The 21251-nt window shown below is 40.2% G+C and overlaps 1 protein-coding gene across 3 annotated transcripts; it reads left to right on the forward strand.

Annotated features, from left to right (window-relative positions):
- Positions 1-1310: 1310 nt before the first annotated feature.
- On the forward strand, positions 1311-20600 carry SNAPC3 (small nuclear RNA activating complex polypeptide 3). 3 transcript variants are annotated; one of them, XM_034410471.3, is made up of 9 exons: positions 1311-1618; positions 5517-5591; positions 8608-8692; positions 9173-9277; positions 11774-11923; positions 13549-13631; positions 15378-15542; positions 15992-16099; positions 19618-20600. In XM_034410471.3, the coding sequence occupies exons 1-9, from the start codon at positions 1392-1394 to the stop codon at positions 19763-19765; spliced, it is 1146 nt and encodes a 381-aa protein (XP_034266362.2). In that variant the 5' UTR covers positions 1311-1391; the 3' UTR covers positions 19766-20600. The 3 variants fall into 3 exon arrangements, with proteins under 3 accessions (XP_034266362.2, XP_087742414.1, XP_087742413.1); XM_087886288.1 differs by lacking the exon at positions 15992-16099 and having other exon boundaries at positions 1316-1618; XM_087886287.1 differs by lacking the exon at positions 9173-9277 and having other exon boundaries at positions 1316-1618.
- Positions 20601-21251: the final 651 nt, after the last annotated feature.

The raw sequence follows: 21251 nt of genomic DNA on the forward strand, positions 1-21251 counted from the left end.
AGCATACAAAATCTAGTTATCAAAAATATTTTTCATGGCCAGATGACTTCAACATAGAATTTCAAATGAGCTTCTTTTTAATTAAGAATATTAACAAACACTCAAGCTGGTGTTTTCTGGACATGATAGAACGGCAACTATCATATAGGTCATTTAAGGGACTTTAGGTCATTATTCAGTACTAAATGTCAGTGTTCTTAATCAGGTTGCTATATCTATTATTATTGTTATTATTTAATCTTCAATTCAATTAACAGTCTGCACACCAGAACAACTAGACACAAGAACAGTTTTTTCCCAAACGCCATCACTCTGCTAAACAAATAATTCCCTCAACACTGTCAAACTATTTACTAAATCTGCACTACTATTAATCTTCTCATCGTTCCTATCACCCATCTTCTCCCACTTATGACTGTAACCTTGTTGCTGGTATCCTTATGATTTATATTGACTGTTTCCTAATATGATTTGATTGCTTATTTGAACCTTACGACTATCATTAAGTGTTGTACCTTATGATTCTTGTCAAATGTATCTTTTTCTTTTATGTACACTGAGAGCATATGCATTAAGACAAATTCCTTGTGTGCCCAATCATACTTGGGCAATCTTCTCTTCTCTTCTCTTCTCTTCTCTTCTCTTCTCTTCTCTTCTCTGCGACTGGTAAAGACTTAACAGTTCAGGTCCTAACCAAGAACCTAAGAGCTGTCAAGGTAACATCTAAGAAGTATATAGGCAGTTCTGAGTAGAGTGTTTTTTTACAAAGTTAAAAAAGTGGTTAATTATTGTTGTTGTTGTTGTTACTATTATTAGCACAGTCAGCCAAATATTTAGACTGGATAGCTAGGGCACAAGGTTTATATATATATATAAAACTTGTGCCCTAGCTTTTTAATAAAGCGTACAGAATGTGTCAACGTAAATAGCACGATTTTTAAATGATATAAAATTACAGCAGAATTTAAAACTAGACACAATCTAGTGGGCGTAGACAATCGCTGCCGCTCTGGCTTCATTCTTTTCTAATTTTGCACGATTGTTATTTAGATATAGAAAAATAATCTGCACACACGGGCGTGGGACACTTGGTTATTTCCACAATTCTCTGGGGAAAAAAAAATCAGCGAACGCTTCGTCCCTTAAACGAGCGCCCGGCTCCTGAGGAACCCTCCGATAAATTCGAACTACAACTCCCAGCATTCCTTATCGTTGATCTTATTGGCTGAGTCCTCTGGAAGCTATAGCTCAAGCAACATCGGAAGTGCCATGTTGAACGGCGTCAAGTCTCTCTGCCGTTTGGAGGGAAAGAAACTACAAGTCCCAGAAGCCACTGGGGCCCCACATCCGTTTCACATCTCGTCCCCTCTGGGCTAAATCCTGATGCAAAAATGGCTGGAAGCAGCACGGGGTCCAGAAATAATATCCCCGATTATGAGACGGTGGATCTGAACACTCGGGCGTTCCACGTGGGCGCTTTTGGGTCTCTTTGGAAGGAGGCGCTGCGCCAGCAAGACGTGTCTCTCCAGCAGGCAGAACCTGCGGACGACGAGGCGGCGGTGATGGAGGATTTTCTCTGCACGCCGGAGATCGCGGCAGAGCTGAAAGCTGTATGCAGGTAGCTCATCCCGCTTCCTGGCTAGCTGTGTCGAGTTGCAATTTTGAGACCTACAGTTTAAATCTCATCACTTGAATGCCTTTTGTTTTGATCTCAGTTTTAGAATCGAATTAGAATCGAATTATTTATTGGCCAAGTGTGATTGGACAACACAAGGAATTTGTCTTCAGTGCATCAGCTCTCAGGGTACATAAAAGCTATACGTGCTAAATCATGATCATAGTCATCATAAAAATACACTCATCACAAATAATAAGATGCAACACTCAGTGATAGTCATAGGATACTAAATAATCAACATACATCATACTAGGAAACTAAATAAAACAATTATAGGAAGTTAGCACCCACCCCTTTCCTAGAAGAATGAAATATTTTGGGAAATATTAAAAAGGCAGAATATTACGTTTCCCTGGATGAGAAATGGAGAAGCATGTTTTAAAGACAAAGCAGCTCCCACCTTCCTGCCCCCCCCCACCCTTTGTTAATGGGCCAGAGGCAGAAACCCAATCCTTTGTCAAAGGACATCTGCAACACAATGGGACCCATCTAGCAACAGAGACTCACCACATGGCACCTGGGAAGATTACATCAGCCAGCAAGGCTAGCTAAAACCCCCACCCCCTGGAAGTCTGACAACCAATCAGGATACTCTTTCTGGGCCCCAGGAAGTTCAAAGCCAGAGAGAGCATAAAACCCGGGGACTCACTGTATCTCGCCCCTTTTCTGTTCAGCAACTCAAACCATGTGATCCTGTCCACCATTAAACCATCTTTCCAAGCAGTCTCCATGTTTCCAGTGTCTTTTTCCCCACTTGGAGCAGAACCCAGAAGGATATTTCTTCCTACACAATATAAATCGTAAAGAACAAACCTGTGTTTGTTCATGGTTTATGTATGAACAAACCTATCATCAGTTACAGCTTATCCACACATGTTTCTGGTTGCTTGCTTGCTCCATCCATCCATCGATCCGTCCATGGATCCATATTTGTATGGCCAACCATCTCACAAAATGTGATTCTGTAAACATAAAATAATAAAAACATTCCACAGTTAAAACGTTAATATTATTAAAGGGCTAAGAGAAAGCATTAGATCTTATAAATGAGATAGCTACCTTATTAAATCATTAAGTCCTTAAAACCCCGAACCTGTTGACACAGTTAAGTTTTGAGGAACTTCCGGAAAGACATGAAGGATGGAGACGTATTTGTGCAGGTTTTTTTTTAGAAGAAGTATGAAAGTGCTTTGTCCTTACCTTTTTCTAAAATATTTTTTGAAAAGCTTTCCACCTTGATATTCCCTGGAAGTTTCCCATCCATGAATTAAGCAAACCCACTCTGCTTAATTTCCTTAATTGGCCAACGTTAACGCCCTTTGAATTCTCTCCTCACTTAATCAACTCTTATTAAATTCAGGGACTCGTGTTTTTTTCCAGTGTAAACATAGCTCTGCGGTCTTAATTATACTTTCAGCCTGATCATGTATATATTTGCTTAGAATTAAGCCTCTCTGAGATTAATGGAGGACTATAACACAAAGAGTCGATACGGATTTGCTGGCACATATTCAGTCAATCAATAAAACTATACTGGTAAAAATGGAATTGTAGCTTCCCTCAAATGTACTTAAGCTACATTATAGACCAGTTATTATTGTCTGATGGGTTTTGTCATTGACTACTGAAAACTGGATGAAGACTGAAATAGATTCAGAGTCCTGTGTTTGAAGGGTGACAGGGATGCTGTCAGTCCTGGAATTCTTCTAACTCTTCATCTTTTCTTTGGAATTGCAGCCGTGGTGTTTGTCCTTATCCACTGCAGCAAAAATGTATACGGTATCAAAGAAAAAGTACAATAATTTGATTTCTGTTCCACCTTTCATTCCGGTCCTTTCAAAGTTGTGGACACAATGTTCTCTCCTCCCTATTTTTCCATATAGCCACAACCCTGTGAGATTAGGATGAGAGAGTAATGGATCCCAAGTCATCCCAGTGATCATCTGAGGGTGTTGCCTCTCTTTTTAATGGGAATGCTCTGCTTAGTATTAGAGGGGATGGGGATGGGACGGGACGGGACGGGACGGAATGGAACGGAACAGAACGGAACGGAACGGAACGGAACAGAACAGAATTCTTTATTGGCTAAGTGTATTTGGGACACACAAGGAATTTGTCTTTGGTGTAAAAGCTGTCAGTGTACATATAAACAACAAAGTGATAGGTCCTATATCATAGGTTGTAGTTACAACCATTAATCATAATATACAACAAGTGATAAATCATAGATACCAATAAAAAGGGACAGTAGGAAAGATGAGAAGGTAATATCAATGCAGCCTACTACATGGATAAATATATTTAGGCCTAGGACAGTGCTGTGAGAATTTGGGATTCAGCAGAGTGATGGCACAGGGGGAAAAAACTATCTTTGAATCTAATTGTTTTGGCATGCAATGCTCTATAGTGGCGTCCAGAGAGGAGAAGCTGAAACAGTTTATGTCCAGGATGTGAGGGGTTTGTAGATATTTTCTCAGTCCTCTTTCTGGTTCGTGCAGCGTATAGATCCTCAATGGAAGGCAGGCTGGTTGCAGTTGTTTTTGTGCAGTCCTAACTATCTGTTGAAGTCTGTAGCTGTTCTGTTTGGTTGTTGTGCCAAGCCCACAATTATTGAGATACACATAGTAATTCCTCTAAAAATCGAACATTTAGATGTTAACTCTACATGTGCACCGTGACCTCTGGGTGTCTTCTTTCCACATGAACATACACTGAGTCCTTTAGAATAACGTTACGCTACATGTGTGCCTATATCTTGACACCCTGCTGTAAAATGAAATAAAAATAGTTCAACTGACCAAGTCAGATATTGCAATCTATTGGGTTCTGTACAAACAGCTTTTTCAAGGCACTTTCTATTTTGGCTATTTTTAGGAAAGACTCTGGTCAGACATGGTATGAAGCAAGTAGAAGGAGAGGGACTTTATTTTGAGGGAGACCAACTCTTATCTTTTAAAATAGAGTCCTTACATAACAAGACATTTCTCCTGACGTTCTATTTTGTATATTTTATATTTTTTTTATTGCAGCCACAGATGTGGGGAAAGAGAATGTACACCATTAAGATGATGTTGGGGTCATGGAAAAGCTTCAAAACATATTATGAGTGAGGCAGATTTGGAGCTGCTAATTTTTGTCTCAACTCCATATTTCTTAATACAGAAATGCCTGATTTTTTACTAACAGAAACAGGAAATAGTAACTAGTTTTACTAAAAAAAGGCTGTTCTTCTATACAAAATCAGTACTAGCTGTAGAAGTTATCCGTAGTCTGGTAGAGAATGTTTTGTCTAATGTACGTTTCTGTATTATAGAACTGTTAATTTTTAAATTTACTTCTTACTTTTTTAAGCATAAAAGATGATTTATCTTTCAGATGAGTACCAGCTAACAGGAATTGGAAGTAATAAATGGTTGGCTTTCTTCATTCCAATTATGAAAAATAGTCTATTTTTTTTTTACCAATGGCTGAAGGTTAGACTTGAGTCATAGTCTATTTGCTGAACCATGGTAACAGGTTTCAATTTTGTGGGTTCAGTTCAACCCATTAGGCCATAAATATTGTACATAAACCACAATAGCTGGTCTATTGAACACACTCATCAAAGAAAAACCTGATTACATTGTGTTTTACTGTAATCTGTGAATCCAGCCATACCGTTTATGCTTCTAAAAGAGAAGTCTACAATAGCATTAGCTATCTGGTCCGAAAATATTTTCTTGGCAATTGTTTAATTTTACTTCCTACTGTACATGTAGCTGTATGTTTCTGTATATTTTTATATATTTACAAGTTGACTTTTCCTGCAATTATAGAATTAATTTTGTATTGTTTTTAGCATTGCTGCACTGAAGAGCTCTGATAAAGAAGATACAGAAGTGATACCTGAAGATACCAACTTAATAACTCTTAAGTATGTTGAATTATATCTTCAGTTGCAATTCTGATTAGTTGGAAGTTTGTTCTAATCCATCAGTAATTTTAAGAACTGTTTATGAACTAAGGCAATGAGCAGATGGATACAACATGCCAAGCCAAAGCAGACAAACTATGATGGCTTAATTCAGTTAGTTTGCCTGATTGCATACCGCTAACATAGACTTTAGGTCATTATTCAGTACTAAATTTAATTTAAATTTAAACAAATTGTCATAATTGTATTTCACTGTATGCTAACATGCAAAGAGATGCTGTGTTTATCGCTGTAATGCCTTGGGTGGCCTTCTGTTTACAGGCCCTTTCAATAAAGCCAAACATTCTGTTTACAACTCTTCCCAATAATTTTATGACCACATACTTGATTCCAATAATGCCTCCATTATACTGGTTCCTTTACTGTATTGTTGAGGGTTTTTTTGCTAACGCAAAGCTTGCCTACATCTGGGAAACCTATTTTGCATTCTCACTATCAGATTAAATCTGTTTCCTAAGCAATTTGTAATTTATTATGTCTTCATTAAGCTGAATCAGCAAGGCCCTGGACACCTTTGGAATGTTGAACGCATGTCATTGGTGCCCTTTCAAACTGGGTTATTCAATCACAAAAGAGGAGCCTTGGCCAATTATCAAACGCCCGTTGAGGTATAGTGGGCAGAGGCATAGATATGGATGTTCTTGGCTATTCCTTTCCTTTGGAAAAGCTGATAGTATGTACACACGTACATGATTTATATTGATTAAGTAGCTATGGGAAGATGGGTGCTGTTGTAGTTTGTTATTGCTTACAGTTTTGTTGTTTTTATTACATAGTTTTTAAATTGTGATTTGATTTTTTTACACTGCCTAAAACCTCTAGAGCAGAGGTATCCAACCTTAGCAACTTTAAGCAACCGTGGACTTCAACTTCCAGAATCCCCCAGCCAGCCAACTCCAATGAATTCTCGGAATTGAAGTCCACAAGTCTTAAAGTTGCCAAGGTTGGATACCCCTGCTGTAGAATGAAGCAGTTTATCAATCTTACAAATAAAGAAATGTCTACTTAACAGTTGCACAGTTGCACTACATTGTTCAGTGGAGGGAAATTGGTGTTTCAGAAGATATGAGAGAAATAAAAATGTCACTATAGAGAAGAGATGTAACATAAATGATGTCTGCTTGCCTATTGATTTTTTTTCTTCTAATTGTTTTCTATAAAGTTCCCAATCGACCTTATCTGAGAGGCTGAGGCATTTGGGTCTATCAAGTTAAACCAGTTATTTCGATTATTAGTTGTTCCAAGGAATGGGCATATCTATATCGAATACTGAAATAGCATTAAAAGTTACCACTGCTCTTTAACTGTGATTAGCCTTCTTCAAACGGTGTATGGGTAGTCCTTCACTTACAGCAGTTCATTTAGTGTCTCCGCAAAGTTACAACTGAAAAAAATGGCTTATAACCATTTTTCACACTTACTTGCAGTATCCCTGTAGTCACATGATCAAAATTCAGACAGTCGGCATATTTATGAGGGTTGCAGTGTCTCAGGGTCATGTGATTATCTTTTGCGACCTTCTGAGAAGGAAAGTCAATGGGGAAGCCAGATTCATTTAACAACTATGTTACTAATTTAAGAACTGCAGTGATTCACTTAACAAACGTGGCACGAAAGGTCGTAAGGTGGGACAAAATTCACTTAACAAATGTTTCACTTAACAACAAAAGTTTTGAGCTCAATTGTGGTCGTAAGCTGAGGACTACCTGTATTTTCAACCATCTTAGATCAGGGATAAGCGATGCAGAGTACACATATGCCTCCCTGGGCTCCAGGAAATTCTCCTCATCCGCCACAGTGTCATAGTGTCTTTAATAATCAGATTGCAAACCGCATACTGAAAAACAAAATATCAGCTTTTAACATTATGAATGTTTGCTAATTAAAGCCAAAGTACATTAGTTTTGGTCATTGGCCAGCTTTTATTTATTAATCAGTGACAGGCCCATGGACAAAGTTAAGGGGGAGAAAAAGTTAAGCATCAGAGGTCAGAATGAGTGATTGGGAACAGTTTTCTGACCTGACTTTCTGATAAATGGATTTTGTCTGAGCATGTCTGCATCTTCTCAAAATCCCAAATGGCTGATCAAGATGGACTACTCCTGTATTAAACGCTTTGCAGAGCTGCCCAGGATCATCCCACATATCCAGAAGACACTTAGTTATGAAAGCATTCTGTGTAATTGCTTCTCGCAGGGTGTAGTCAAAAAGCTCAAGATGGCAGCTAGCAGTAGTGGTGGTGGTTGATTGGAGCTCCACCTGTTTTTTTTTATATATATATATATATATATATATATATATATATATATATATATATATATATATATATATAAATATATATAAATATAAATATAAATATAAATATAAATATAAATAATATAAATATAAATATAAATATAAATATATAAATAAAAGGTTAAATCATGGCAACTGGACCAAAGTTTCTTAAAACTCAGATGTTTTGTTACTCATCCAAGTTACTTCTTCATTCAGATGAACATTTTAAATAGGCAAAGAGTCAGAGAGGCGTTGGAACGAACCAATTCTTGCCATACAGACTTCCGGGGCGGGGGGCGGGGGGGGGGTTCTCCCCAAAATGGAAAACATGTAAATGAAGACTCAGTCATCCAGGCCAAAAGTGTCTTTTAAAAAAAAAAAGATTAAATCATGGCAACCGGATTAAAGTTTCTTAAAACTGAGAGGTTTACTTGGTTAAGTAATGAAACGTCACTGTTTTAATAAACTTTGGTCCAGTTGCCATGATTTAACCATTTTTAAATACTTTTGGCCTGGATGATTGAGTCTTCATTTACTCCTTCCTTCCTTTCTTCTTTCCTTCTTTCCTCCCTCCCTCCCTCCCTCCCTCCCTCCCTCCTTTCTTTCTTTCTTTCTTTCTTTCTTTCTTTCTTTCTTTCTTTCTTTCTTTCTTTCTTTCTTTCTTTCTTCTCATTTGTAGAATTCGGCAGAAAGCTCTGGAGAGGCGAGAAGAAACCATCCTTGTTGATCGTGCATGTAGACAAGAAACATTTATTCATGAGATGGTAAGCCCTCCTTTCTCACCTGCTGCCCTTCCTGTATTATATATTGAAGTTATTCCAATGACACAATAATGATAGAATTTCAGATTTTACATTCTAATCACAAGAAAGCTTTACCCCAATAGCTGTCAGAAGGTGCCATTTGATGGAAGTGGCATATTACATCTTAACCTTGTGTCTTATTTGAAACCAAGTGTGACATTTTGGCAATTTAATTGGCAGTCCATAGCCTAGGAATTTGACAGATTGTGTGGGAGTTAAGTGCTATGCCCTTCTGTTTGTTTATCTAGCATGCAAAACCATTGCAATCGTTCCATTAAGATGACTTTTACCATTTACATTGCTTGATCAAGCTGTACTTCAAACAGACTTGCCCTGCTTTCCCAACATATCTGGAAGATTGGGAACAGCAGATAGAATATCTATGCAGGTGTTTTGATCTCTATTATCTGACTCAACATTCCAATATATTTTCCCCCCTAGGAATCTCATGCAATTGGAAAAAGGCCAAAAGATCCTGGGAACATGATTGACGAAGCTGAACTTGTGTTAACTCTCAACATTTTTTATCCAGTTATATTTCAAAAGGTTGGAAATTGAGCTTAGCATCTGTTTTAATGGCTTCTTAATAAATAGATCAATTTATTTGCAGGAATCTTGTGTGAGGAATTATATAGCCTGATGATGTGTGGTCCTTTGGCAACATGACAAAGTAGAATCTACTTTTCTGCAGAAAGATTTCAAGACACAAGATGTCCTTTATTTTAAAGAAAAGTTATTTCACCTTTGGCTAGATCTCACTGAATTAGGGAAAGTGCTAATCCTTCCAGAATTGTCTTAGAAGGTAAACCAAAGGTGCTTTTTCAGGAGGCAACTGGACTTCCTTGTTTTTCTTTCATCCAAGGAACTTCTTCAGCTCTGACTGGATGGTGGGGACAGCTGGTCATTTGCATTCTTTTAGAGAGTCATTGAGGCAATTTGGAGATTTATTTGTGTCCTCAGGGTCACCTGAGGAGTGCAAATGGGTGTGTAGCCTTCTTGACTGCAGGATGTTTTCTGCTCGGTCCATTTTTTGGCTATTTGAGGTCAAAGGGACTCTTACTTAAAACCCTGTTGCCCATCAGTATAGGAACCCTATTGAAATATCTGCACTAATGATCTGATTCTGTGACTTGATCACATGCCACTCTAAGCTAGAGTTTATTTAACTGTGGGTTGTTGATTACAATTACAGTTGAATAGAATATACTTAGCTAAAGCCAAATGAAGAACAATATGTCAGGAACCAGCCTATATAAAGTTTGTGTTGTTTGCACCCAAACGTATTTTTCATTAATGCTACTAGATTTGGATTGCAAAAATCCAGCTGACTGCTAGATAGCCGCCCAGGATTTGGGTAGTTCAGATCTGGTATCCTTCTTGATATAAATCCCATATGTCGTAATTCTCTAACTTGGTTTCTTGGAAGGAACAGCCTAAAGCAAAAAGGCCCTTTATACATTTAGATACAGAGAAGTAATGATAGAGTTGACTGCTTCCTTGCAACAGGCTGATTGACTGGTTTCAACTTACTAAATCAAACTATGAATTTATTATTTATTTATTATTATTTATTAATTCAATTTGTATGCCGCCCCTCTCCGAAGACTCAGGGCGGCTCACAATGCATTTAAAATCATTATAAAAAACATTTAAGAATTAAAAACATTAAAAACATTAAAACTCATTCACACCATTCATGGCCGGATCTCGCCGGATCGCAAGAGCGAGATCAATGGCCCCAGGCCTGCCGGAAAAGCCAGGTCTTCACCGCTTTTCGGAAGGCCAATAGGGTGGGGATGGTCCGGACCTCAGGAGGTAACTGGTTCCAGAGAGCTGGGGCAGCCACAGAGAAGGCCCTTTCATGTGGGCCCGCCAGCCGGCATTGTTTAGCTGACGGGACCCGGAGGAGACCAACTCTGTGGGATCTTACTGGTCGTTGGGAGTTATGCGGTAGAAGGTGGTCTTGAAGATACCCTGGCCCTGAGCCATGTAGGGCTTTAAAGATAATAACCAACACCTTGAATTGTGACCAGAGACCAATAGGGAGCCAGTGCAGCGGAGAATTGGTGTAATGTGGGTGTATCTAGGTGCACCCATGACAGCTTGCGCGGCTGTGTTCTGGACCAACTGTAGTCTCCGAACACTTTTCAAGGATAGCCCCATGTAGAGCGCATTGCAGTAATCTAACCGTGAGGTGACAAGGGCATGAGTGACCGTGAGGAGAGCCTCCTGATCCAAATAGGGTCGCAATTGGTGCACCAGGCGAACCTGTGCAAAGGTCCCCCTAACCACAGCTGTCAGATGTTGCTCTAATCTTAGCTGTGAGTCTAGGAGGACACACAAATTGCGAACCTGTTCTGAGGGGGACGGTTTTTTCCCCCCCAGAACCAAGGATGGACAGTCAACATAGTCTTTAGGAGGCAATACCCACAGCCACTCGGTCTTGTCTGGATTAAGTCTGAGCCTGTTGACTCCCATCCAGACCCTCACAGCCTCCAGGCACCGGCCCATCACATCCACCGCATCACTGAATTGACGCGGGGTAGAGATATACAGCTGGGTATCATCAACGTATTGCTGATACCTCACCCCGATCGTCGAATGATCTCACCCAGCGGCTTCATGTAGATGTTAAATAGGAGAGAGAGGACCGAGCCCTGAGGCACCCCACAAACAAGGGGCCTAGGGGTCGACCTCTGTCCTCCTACCAACACCGACTAGGATCGACCAGAGAGATAGGAGGAGAAGCACCATAACACGGTGCCTCCCACTCCCAGCTCCCTTAGTCGTCCCAGAAGGATACCATGGTCAATAGTATCGAAAGCCGCTGAGAGGTCAAGTAGCACCAAGATGGAGGAATGACCCTCATTTCGGGCTCGCCAGAGATCATCCATCAGCGTGACCAAAGCAGTTTCCGTGCTGTAGCCAGGCCTGAAGCCAGACTGAAAAGGGTCTAGATAATCTAGATAATTAACCTGATGTGTAAATTCAGCCTGTCAGAAATGTTTTGATTGATCTTCCTTTGCCCTCTCTATTTTACAGCATAAGCTTCGGAAGCCATATCAGACACTGTTGATCCTAGGGAGCCAAAAACTTACCGAGCTTCGAGATTGCATTTCTTGTGTTAGTGACCTTCAGATTGGTGGGGAGTTCAGCAATAATCCTGCTCAGGCCCCAGAAAATATCAGCAAGGTATCATAATACTGATTTCTAACGCACTTCCAAAGAGGGAAGTTTAATTCCAAAACAGTTCCTTAAACTTTCAATTATTGATCCCTTGAAAATATGCTTATCAATTCCTGGGGGAAAACAAATGAGGTTATCTTGATGAATTTTAAGGAAAGGACTAGACCAATGATGGCTAGCCTTTTTGCCATTGCGTGCCAAAAGCAGGGAGAGCGCGGGGGGTGGTGTCACGTTCATGTGTGCCCACACCTGTAATTCAATGTGCCCTGCCCCCCGTGCATGCACGCGCGCTCCCCCTCGCTTTTGGCATACAATGGCAAAAATGTTAGCCATCACTGGGGTGGGGGGTGGGGAAGGCCTCCTCAGGGTCCTAGAAAGCCTCTGGCGCTTGGGGAGGGCAAAAAATGGGCCTACTGGACTCATCAGGCCGTGGAGGGCAGGGCGCGTGGATGGCAGGGCGCTCTGAATTATGGGTGTGGGCACGCCTTCCCCACCCCCCCAGAGGTCCTCCGGAGGCTGGAAACAGTCCATTTCCCGACTTCCAGTGGGCCCGGAAGGCCCTAAAATCAGTTGGCTGGTGCGCACATGCACGCTGGAGCTGAGTTATGGCAACGCTTGCGTACCCACAGATATGGCTCCGCGTGCCACCTGTGGCACATGTGACATAGGTTCACCATCACGGGACTACACTTTGTAGAAACTTCTATAGAGTTTTGTTTTTTTCCTTAAAATACGTCAAGCTATTGCTATAAACATGGCTACTGGACACATTAATAATGTGATGCAGTAATGAGTTTGGTTGGTATTTCAAAAATTTAACTGGAGCTCATGAAGATGTGATATCACCCATATACCGTATTTTTCACACTATAAGATGCTCCAAATTATAAGACACACAGCTTTTGGGGAGGAAAACAAGAAAAAAAATCTGCCTCTGCTTCTCAGCAATTTGCCTCTTTGCAGTGAACAGCAAACAGCCTGGTCAGCTTCAGCACAGCCTGATTTAGCACAAGCAGCTGATTGGCGATTGGATTGGCCTCCCGGAATAGCTGATCAGCTGTTCCAGGCTGCGGGGATTGCCATTGCCCATTGCTCCCGTCGCTGCCCATCACCGTCATCGCCGCACCCCATTTTCGGCCTTTGCGTGTCCCCTTTTTGGCCTCCATGTGTCTCATTTTCAGCCCATTCCAGGTGGAGGGCATCCCCGCTATTCAGTGGCAATAGGCAGCGACAGCACCCCCGCCACCTGGAACAGGCCAAAAATGGGATGCACGGAGGTGGCAATAGGCACTGGCAGTGATCCCCGCAGCCTGAAACAGCTGATTGGCAGTATTCCGGGAGGCAGATCTAACCACCAATCAGCTCCTCATGCTAAATCAGGCTGTGCTGAAGCTGACCAGGCTATTTGCTGTTTGCTGCAAGGAGGCAAATTGCTGGGAGGCAGAGGCCAAAGAGTGGGGGCCTCTGGGTGGGCGGGGATTCGGCAACATTTGCTCTATAAGATGCACATACCTTTCCAGCCACTTTTTTTTGGGGGGGGGAGTGCGTCTTATAGACCGAAAAATACGGTTTACTGTGTATTCTAATTAGCAAACTAATATTTTTTTCTTGTCTTTCTTCCTTTCTCCCAGGATCTCTATAAGTCTGCCTTCTTTTACTTTGAAGGTGTTTTTTATAATGATAGCAGGAGTCCTGAATGCAGAGATTTGAGCAGGTAAAGAATACTTGACATTTGTGAACCTCAGTCTTACTAACTTTGACTGCCTCTCCATCAAGTTAGTTGCAACTATATGGTTGAATTTACTGATTTAAGAAGATATATATATTTCCATGTTAGTTTGCATCTTGATGAGGACTTAATAGATGATTGATATGCTTACAGTAGACAAAAAGGACAGTTAGTAGACGGAAACTTTTGCCTTCTACCAATCCAGATCTCTTGATTTTGGAGCTTGACCCCTGGAGACAGGGCTTTTAAAATGATGGGACTTGGATACCCCATGGATTAAACATTGCTCTTTTGCCCATTGATTCTATTGTCCGAATGCTCTTCAGTGCATGCTTTTTTTTTTCAAAAGGGTTTCTAATTCTGGTTCTTATATTTGGTTTTTAAATATTGGTGCTCTGCGGTAGCCAGAAGTTCTGAGAATTATCACCGGACAAGTTGCAGTCTTCCAGTTGGAATTTGCTGCATGTCTAAATCAGGGGTAAAATGCACTTACCATTCCTACCAGCTCACTAATGTGTGCATGCTGTTGTCAGCGCATGCACTCACTTCACTCATGCGCGTGCTGTCATCTGCGCATGCGCAAAGCCTTCTGTGCATGCACAGAGGGTCAAAACCGGGACGTGAAGACATCCCGGTTGGGGGGTCGGAGCCTCCCGCCGCTGCTGCCACTACTGGCTCGCTGAACCACCCGCCCCCGCCGCTACCAGCACGCAGGAGCCAGATAGAGCCGGCTGCATTTCACCACTGGTCTAAATGCATTAGAAGTTGCCTCCTGGCTCTTGAACAGGGTGCCTCTTACTTAAAACGTGGGGATCTCACTGTCCTTTGTACAAGTTCTATTTGATCATGCTATCTCTCCTCTTAAAGCAGTAGAATCAACACTCATTGTATCATGTTTTTTCTATCTGATCTGTTTGTTCCCATGGATCACGCTCTATAGTTTAATTTGAATGTTGTTCAGCTTGTTGAAACAAAACATTTTGTTCATTGAGAGGAACATGTTTTCTTTTCTAGCTTGGACACCTGGTTTATTATTTTTTTTTTCTCTTTGATATCCCAAAGGCAACTGGACTTTCTTGTTTTTTCTTTTGAAGAGTTTTGCTTCTCATCCAAGAAGCTTCTTCAGCTCTGACAGGACAGTGGGGAATGGCTTCTTGGATCCTGTCAGAACTGAGGAAGCCTCTTGGATGAAAAGCGAAATGTCTTCAAAAGAAAAAACAAGTAAGTCCAGTTGCCTACTGAAAAACATCTTTGGGACAGCCATGACCTGGATGACTGAGAATCTCTACAGACTTTCTCTTTGATAATTGCCATAGCAAAAATAATGGTAGTCTTCAAATTACAACCATTCATTTAGTGACCGTTTGAAGTTACAACGGCACTGAAAAATTTGCATATAACCAGTTTTCAGATTTATGAGCGTTGCAGCATCCCCAAGGTCACATGATCAAAATATGGGCGCCTTGCACTGACGTATATTCATGACCGTTTGCACTGTCCTGGGGTCATGTGATCACTATTTGTAACCTTCCCAGCCAGCTCCCAACAAGCAAAATCAACGGGGGAAGTCAGATTTGCTTAATGACCAAATGATTCTCTTAACAACTGCAATGATTTGCTTAACAACTGTGGCACAAAAGTCCTAAAATGAGGCAAAGATCACTTAACACTGCCTTGCTTAGCAATGGAAATCAGTTTAAAGGATGAAAATCTTGTCTCTGCTAATTTCAGGACAATTACTGAGTGGGCAGAATCTCGTGACCGAGGTTATGGAACTCTTCGGGCCACTAAAATGGAAGACTACACCTTTAATGATTTGAACATAAAAATAGGTTTCCCGTACCTTTATTGTCATCAAGGAGATTGCGAGCACATTGTTATTATCACAGATATCAGGTAAGGCCCTGTTTCTTGGCAGAGTCTCTGCCAAGAGGGTTCCTGTTCGGAATTTGACATTTTTTTGTGTTTCCATTCTTCATGTGTTAGCATTGCAAAGGGGGTTATTATCTATAATTGTGCTTTGTCAGCTGGTGTTCTGGGGATCCATTATCTTTTCATCTCCTCCCCAATCACCCCACCATTCTTGTTTGATTCGTGCAGGCTGATTTGCGTGTGGAAAGGTATTTGAAGAGAATTCAGATTCTTTTTTCCTCCTTCACTTCTGTACACCCTTGCTCCTTTGTTTGGGCATTGGCTTTCTCGAAATGATAGGTGTATACTCATTCTGCAGCCTTGGTTGCCTTGAAACAAGCATTATCAATTGTTATAAAGGCGCCTGACTTTCTCTCCCTTTCATTGTATAGTGTAGCCTAATCAATTCCTTTCTCAATCTTTTATCTGGCAAGGCTTATTCATCGAGATGACTGCCTAGACAGAAGCCTCTACCCCTTATTAACCAAAAAACATTGGCTATGGACTAAAAAGTGTTTTGTGTGCAAAATGTACACAGCCAGGTGAGTAACAGCGCAGATGTTTCCACTGGAGAAAGTACATTTGAACAACCCACAATAAGAATCAGAATCGCTGCATGCAAGCATGGAATTCTGGGACTTGAAATCTCGAAGTTGACAAGTTTGAAAGACACCGTGGTAGCGTATGAAATAGGCTTTCTGCTCAATTTACATTTTAGAGCAGTGTTTTTCAATATTGATAAATTTTTGAGTTGTGTGGATTTCAACTCCCAGTTTCCTTGGAGAATTCTGGGAATTTTTTTTTTTTTAATTTGATTTATATGCCGCCCTTCTCCGAAGACTCAGGGCGGCTTACAATGTGCTCAGCAATAGCCTGAGCTATTTGAATTGAAATCCAAACATCTTTTTTTCTTCTGTTCACTCGTATCCAGTTCTCGGAGATTGCTTGAACAACTCCCTGCAGTTTTCTTGACAAGGTTTTTCAGAAGTGGTTTGTTATTGCCTCCTTCCTAGGGCCCAATGTCACCTAGCTGGCTTTATGCCTAAAATGGGACTAGAACTCACAATCTCCCAGTTTCTAGCCTGATCCCTTAAGGACTTCACCAAAGTGGCTTTCTACCTTAAAGTTACCAAAGTCAGACAACACTATTTTAGACTATTGTCTTGAAAAAACATTACTGCTTGAAATGCATCAAGAACATAAATTAATCGGCCTTTAAATATATTGATTAAGCAAGTATTTTGTTTTCCTTGTTTTCTTCTTTGTGCCCTTGGAAACTGAATTTCCAATCTGAAGATTTGATATCATTAACAACCATTTCAGGCACGCAATACAAATGAGAGCCACTTTGCAGTTAATTATTTATCTAAAATTAGCATGTGAACCCATGCCAATATAATATATTTATCTTTGGAGTCTTTGGAGTCTTTGGAGTAAAACAATGTTGATTTATTGTAAGAGGCCAAATATTTCATCTTCCTGAAATAATGTAGGTTGCAAACAGTGCTACATGTTTACTATTTTCAGTAATAGAGGGAGCTTCTCATTTTAAAGCATAGGAAATGTGTATTCATTGAAAATCCCTTTTTATTCACTTCATTCTAGATACTGTTCTCTGCTTTCCCCATATAGTTATTTAAATGGTTGCCTATCTTACAGAAGTAACCCTGGACAGCTTACAGTTGGTTAGAAACATAAAAATAAAGGAACAAAACTAAAGCCAGGTTAATATAGTAAGGAAGGTGCTGGGTAAGAAAGAGAAGAGGCTGTGAGTTATAGACATGAAAGCGGGGTAGGTGAGTTTGGGCCAATTTTCTCAGCCAAACCCACTTCTTATGGTTGTGGGGAAAATAGGAAGTTGTTATCAAATATGTTCTGTCCTTTGACATAGATGATTAGGTAGGTAGGTAGGTACTGTGTTTCCCCAAAAATAAGACCCTGTCATATTTTTTTTGAAATAAGCGCTTGGCCTTATTGCGAAGTGCTCAAAAACCCGATTGGGCTTATTATCAGGGGATGTCTAATTTTGGGGGAAACAGGGTAGGTAGGTAGGTAGGTAGATAGATGGATGGATGGATAGAGGTATAATAGAGATAGATAGAATATAATAATTTTAAAAAATATAAGCAACAGCTCACTCCAAGAAACAAACCAGCTAAAGTACAGCAGGGCTGTAGTTATAACTGAGTAACCTTGGATGCAAAATCAACCAAGAAAAAAGCTAAACAGTGCACCACCAAAATGGTAGATCAGGTTGCAAAATAAGAACAGCCTATTCAGATCAGGCTAGAACAGATGAAAGAAGTTGAAGAACAAGAATATCAAAGAATCCTTGATCCAGGAAATGTTACTTAGAAATGAGGAAGATTAAGGAAGCCTTGGAAATAAGAAAGCTACGAACAACAACCGTAGCCAAGATCAGCAGATACAAAGCTCGAATTGCATGTTGTAGGCAATATTTCCGCTTTTCAGTTGAATCCCAATCATTTCTACCAATCCATCAATGGAGAGAGCACAAAGAACCAGCCAACACCTGACAAAGAAGAATCCTTGCAGTTCTGGGTACAGTATGGGACAACCCAACTTCTACCTACCCCAAATCCTTTGGGTAGGTGGATAAAAATGCCAAATCCTGTCTAAATGTCTGGCTAACTATGCAACCAACCATATAAAAAAAAACCAAGACAAACACCCACAATAGAAAATTAAATAACCAAGGCTAATCATCATATGAGCTGAAGTGGCGCAGTGGTTAGAGTGCAGTACTGCAGCTACTTCAGCTGACTGCTAGTTCAGCAGATCAGCAGATCAAATCTCACCGGCTCAAGGTTGACTCAGCCTTCCATCCTTCCGAGGTGGGTAAAATGAGGACCCAGATTGTTGGGGGCAATATGCTATTTAGTATACTGTCTTTTGTGTAAGCCGCCCAGAGTCCTTGGAGAGTGGGCGGCATAGAAATATGACTAATAATAATATCTTCCACTTTTTCACTTGTGAATGGGATCATCCCACACTGGCCTGAGTTTGAGAAGAACCAGGTTTACAGAATCTTATAGAAGGTCACCAGGGTTGGGGTCATCCAAATCTCTGGAAGAATGTTGTTCCATGTTGCCCGTATAACTACCGTAACTACCGTATTTTTCGGAGTACAAGACACACTTTTTTCCCTCCTAAAAGAGGGAAAGAGGGTGGAAATGTTGGTGCGTCTTATACTGTACATCGAATACAGCCATTTTTGGCCTCCTGAAGCCCGACCCTGCTCGTCCCATTTTTGCGAAAAAATTGGCCTGTTTTTGCGAAAAATGGGGCGCGTGGAGGGTTTGGGAGGCTTGCAGAGTGCTCCTAGTGGCCGGGAAGAGCAAACACCTTTTTTTTTTCTTAACTTACCTCTTTGAAATCTTGGTGCATCTTATAGTCCAAAAAATACAGAACATTTAATAGGTCAGGTGAGGAAATACATTTGTAGGTAATTTGTTGGATTATTTGCTGTTAATATTACTCCATAAATGAAAAATCTCAGAAAGAGTGGAGAACTCTTTAATAGTATTGCTGCTTCTCACATAAAGCAGGAAGAGATGTGCTGTCTTGGTCCTTTACTTTTCCTTTGAAGTTGCAATCATAATTACAACCAAGCACTTTCTTTAATATGCAGGGGGAAAAGCTGAAGTCTGGTTAGATACAGATCTATTTTCAAAGTTAAAATCGGCAAGCTTCGCCCATTTTTAAAATTTAGGAGCCTCTGCAAACGTGTGTTTAAATGGGCATTTGGGGACTGAGACAAGCAGGGTTAGAGGTACCTGAACATGAGATGAATCTTCATTGGTTGGTAACCTATGGTACTATGGTGTTATGATTGTAATAATATAATTGTGGATTGCAGGTATTTTTGATAATATCAATAATTGATTTTTTTTAAAAAAATTACGCTACTGTTATATGTATGTTGGTTGTAGGCTGATTAGAATCAGATTATTGATGCGGCTTCAAAGCAATGAATGAATGAATGAATGAATGGAGTCATATCTTCAGAACGTGACCTTCTTGGTATTGGACCTTACAGGTGGGTAACGAATGAAGACAGCCTTGCTCCACAAGAGCCCTCATTCTTTTGTGATGCCTGTTTTCAAACACTCCATTATGATGCAGATGGCAACAAGCTGGGAGAGTTCCTTGCTTACCCTTATGTTGATCCAGGGATTTTCAACTGACCTTAAGAAGAAAGAAGATCAAATAACATGGTATCATCTGCTTCAGTGTCTGTTGGAACATGAATCGTCCAGTACTGGGATTAAGCATTGGACAACTTTTTTAAGTATTTCTGCTTTATGTTTACACACACGTATTCCATTTTATTTTTACATCTTGATCCTTGCCCTAGATACAGTTGTTCGTAATCTTATTTCATGTCAGAGGCCAATGAAAGCTGAATTCTCTTTGCCGTACACTAGTATCAAAATTGAGACATGTCAGAAAGTCACTTTCATCTCCCTCAAGCTATGTCCATGATCTGCTTCCAGCAGGCAGAAAATATATATATATATAATCCTTTCCTCCAGGAGAAGAATTACTTGATGGAGAAAAGACCAATTATCAGAATGGTGTCCCTGCTCCAGTTTGGCATCTTGGGACAGTGGATCCTTATTATTTATTTTTGAAGGGCAAGACAACAGGGTTTTTTTGGTTTTCTTTTTTTTTTTTGGAAGGATATTGTCAGATTGTTAGGTTTGTTTTTTTTTTAATTTGTTGAGTTTTACTATTTTGTTAATAAATGTTCTCTATATTTTATTTAGCAACCATTTTTTTAGGGGTTGTGACACAGCATTTCAGGATCGTAAAATTGACAGATGCTTGGATCTCTCCCATGTCTTTGCTAAGAGTCTTGGGCTTCTCTCTGTGAGAGATTAGGCATTGCTAGTTAGACGATATTGCTGTGCTGCCACAATTAATACTGCTATTTCACATAACGATACTTCTTTTGAGAATTCATGTGTATCTGAGTTGCTTTGAGTGGCTGATCTTTCAAATATATTTATTTAAATATAATTGGATTTATGGGCCTTTTTAAAATAACTTGCCTCCTTGGATTATTTTCCTACCTTCCCTTCCATCCTTTCTGTGGTCCTCTTGCCACTAGTGCCTGAGTTTCTTTTCTCCCATTTCCTTATTTGCCTTTTATTCTTTCTCATGTCCTTTATTCTTCGTTCTTGTAGGCATTCCCCATCTATTCTTCCTTCTGTTCTTCCAGGTCACCCTCTTTATTCAGTGCAAAAACTTTGTACAGCCTCTGTGGACATCCATGACCTCCAGGTTGTTTCCAGCTTGCAAATGTTATGCCATATAGGCTGATCCTTACATTCACATTTGATACATTAAACTGCATGCAATAAAATGTTTTTTTTAAAAAAATAATAATTACAAACTTGGAAAAATCATCTCACCGTATTGTCAGCATTAAAAATATTTTTGTAGTGTTACGAGAATATCTTTCCAAAAGGAGGAACGCAGATAGGGTGATGACATTGTCCTATTATTGCTGAAATGCTCAACGAAGGTAAAAATGCCGATGTTATCTTGAAAGGATGTGTTTCTGCGTAGAGCAGCAACCATTAAATTAATCTCATCGCACAAGTCCAAGACTCGCTTTCTACCCTCAGGAAAGTTGGTCATAGCTGTGTCTTGCGAGAAAGCCATTCC

The sequence above is a fragment of the Pantherophis guttatus genome, chromosome 2, assembly GCF_059756535.1.
Source record: "Pantherophis guttatus breed Tessera chromosome 2, ASM5975653v1, whole genome shotgun sequence".
In the NCBI taxonomy this organism is placed as follows: Eukaryota; Metazoa; Chordata; class Lepidosauria; order Squamata; family Colubridae; genus Pantherophis; species Pantherophis guttatus.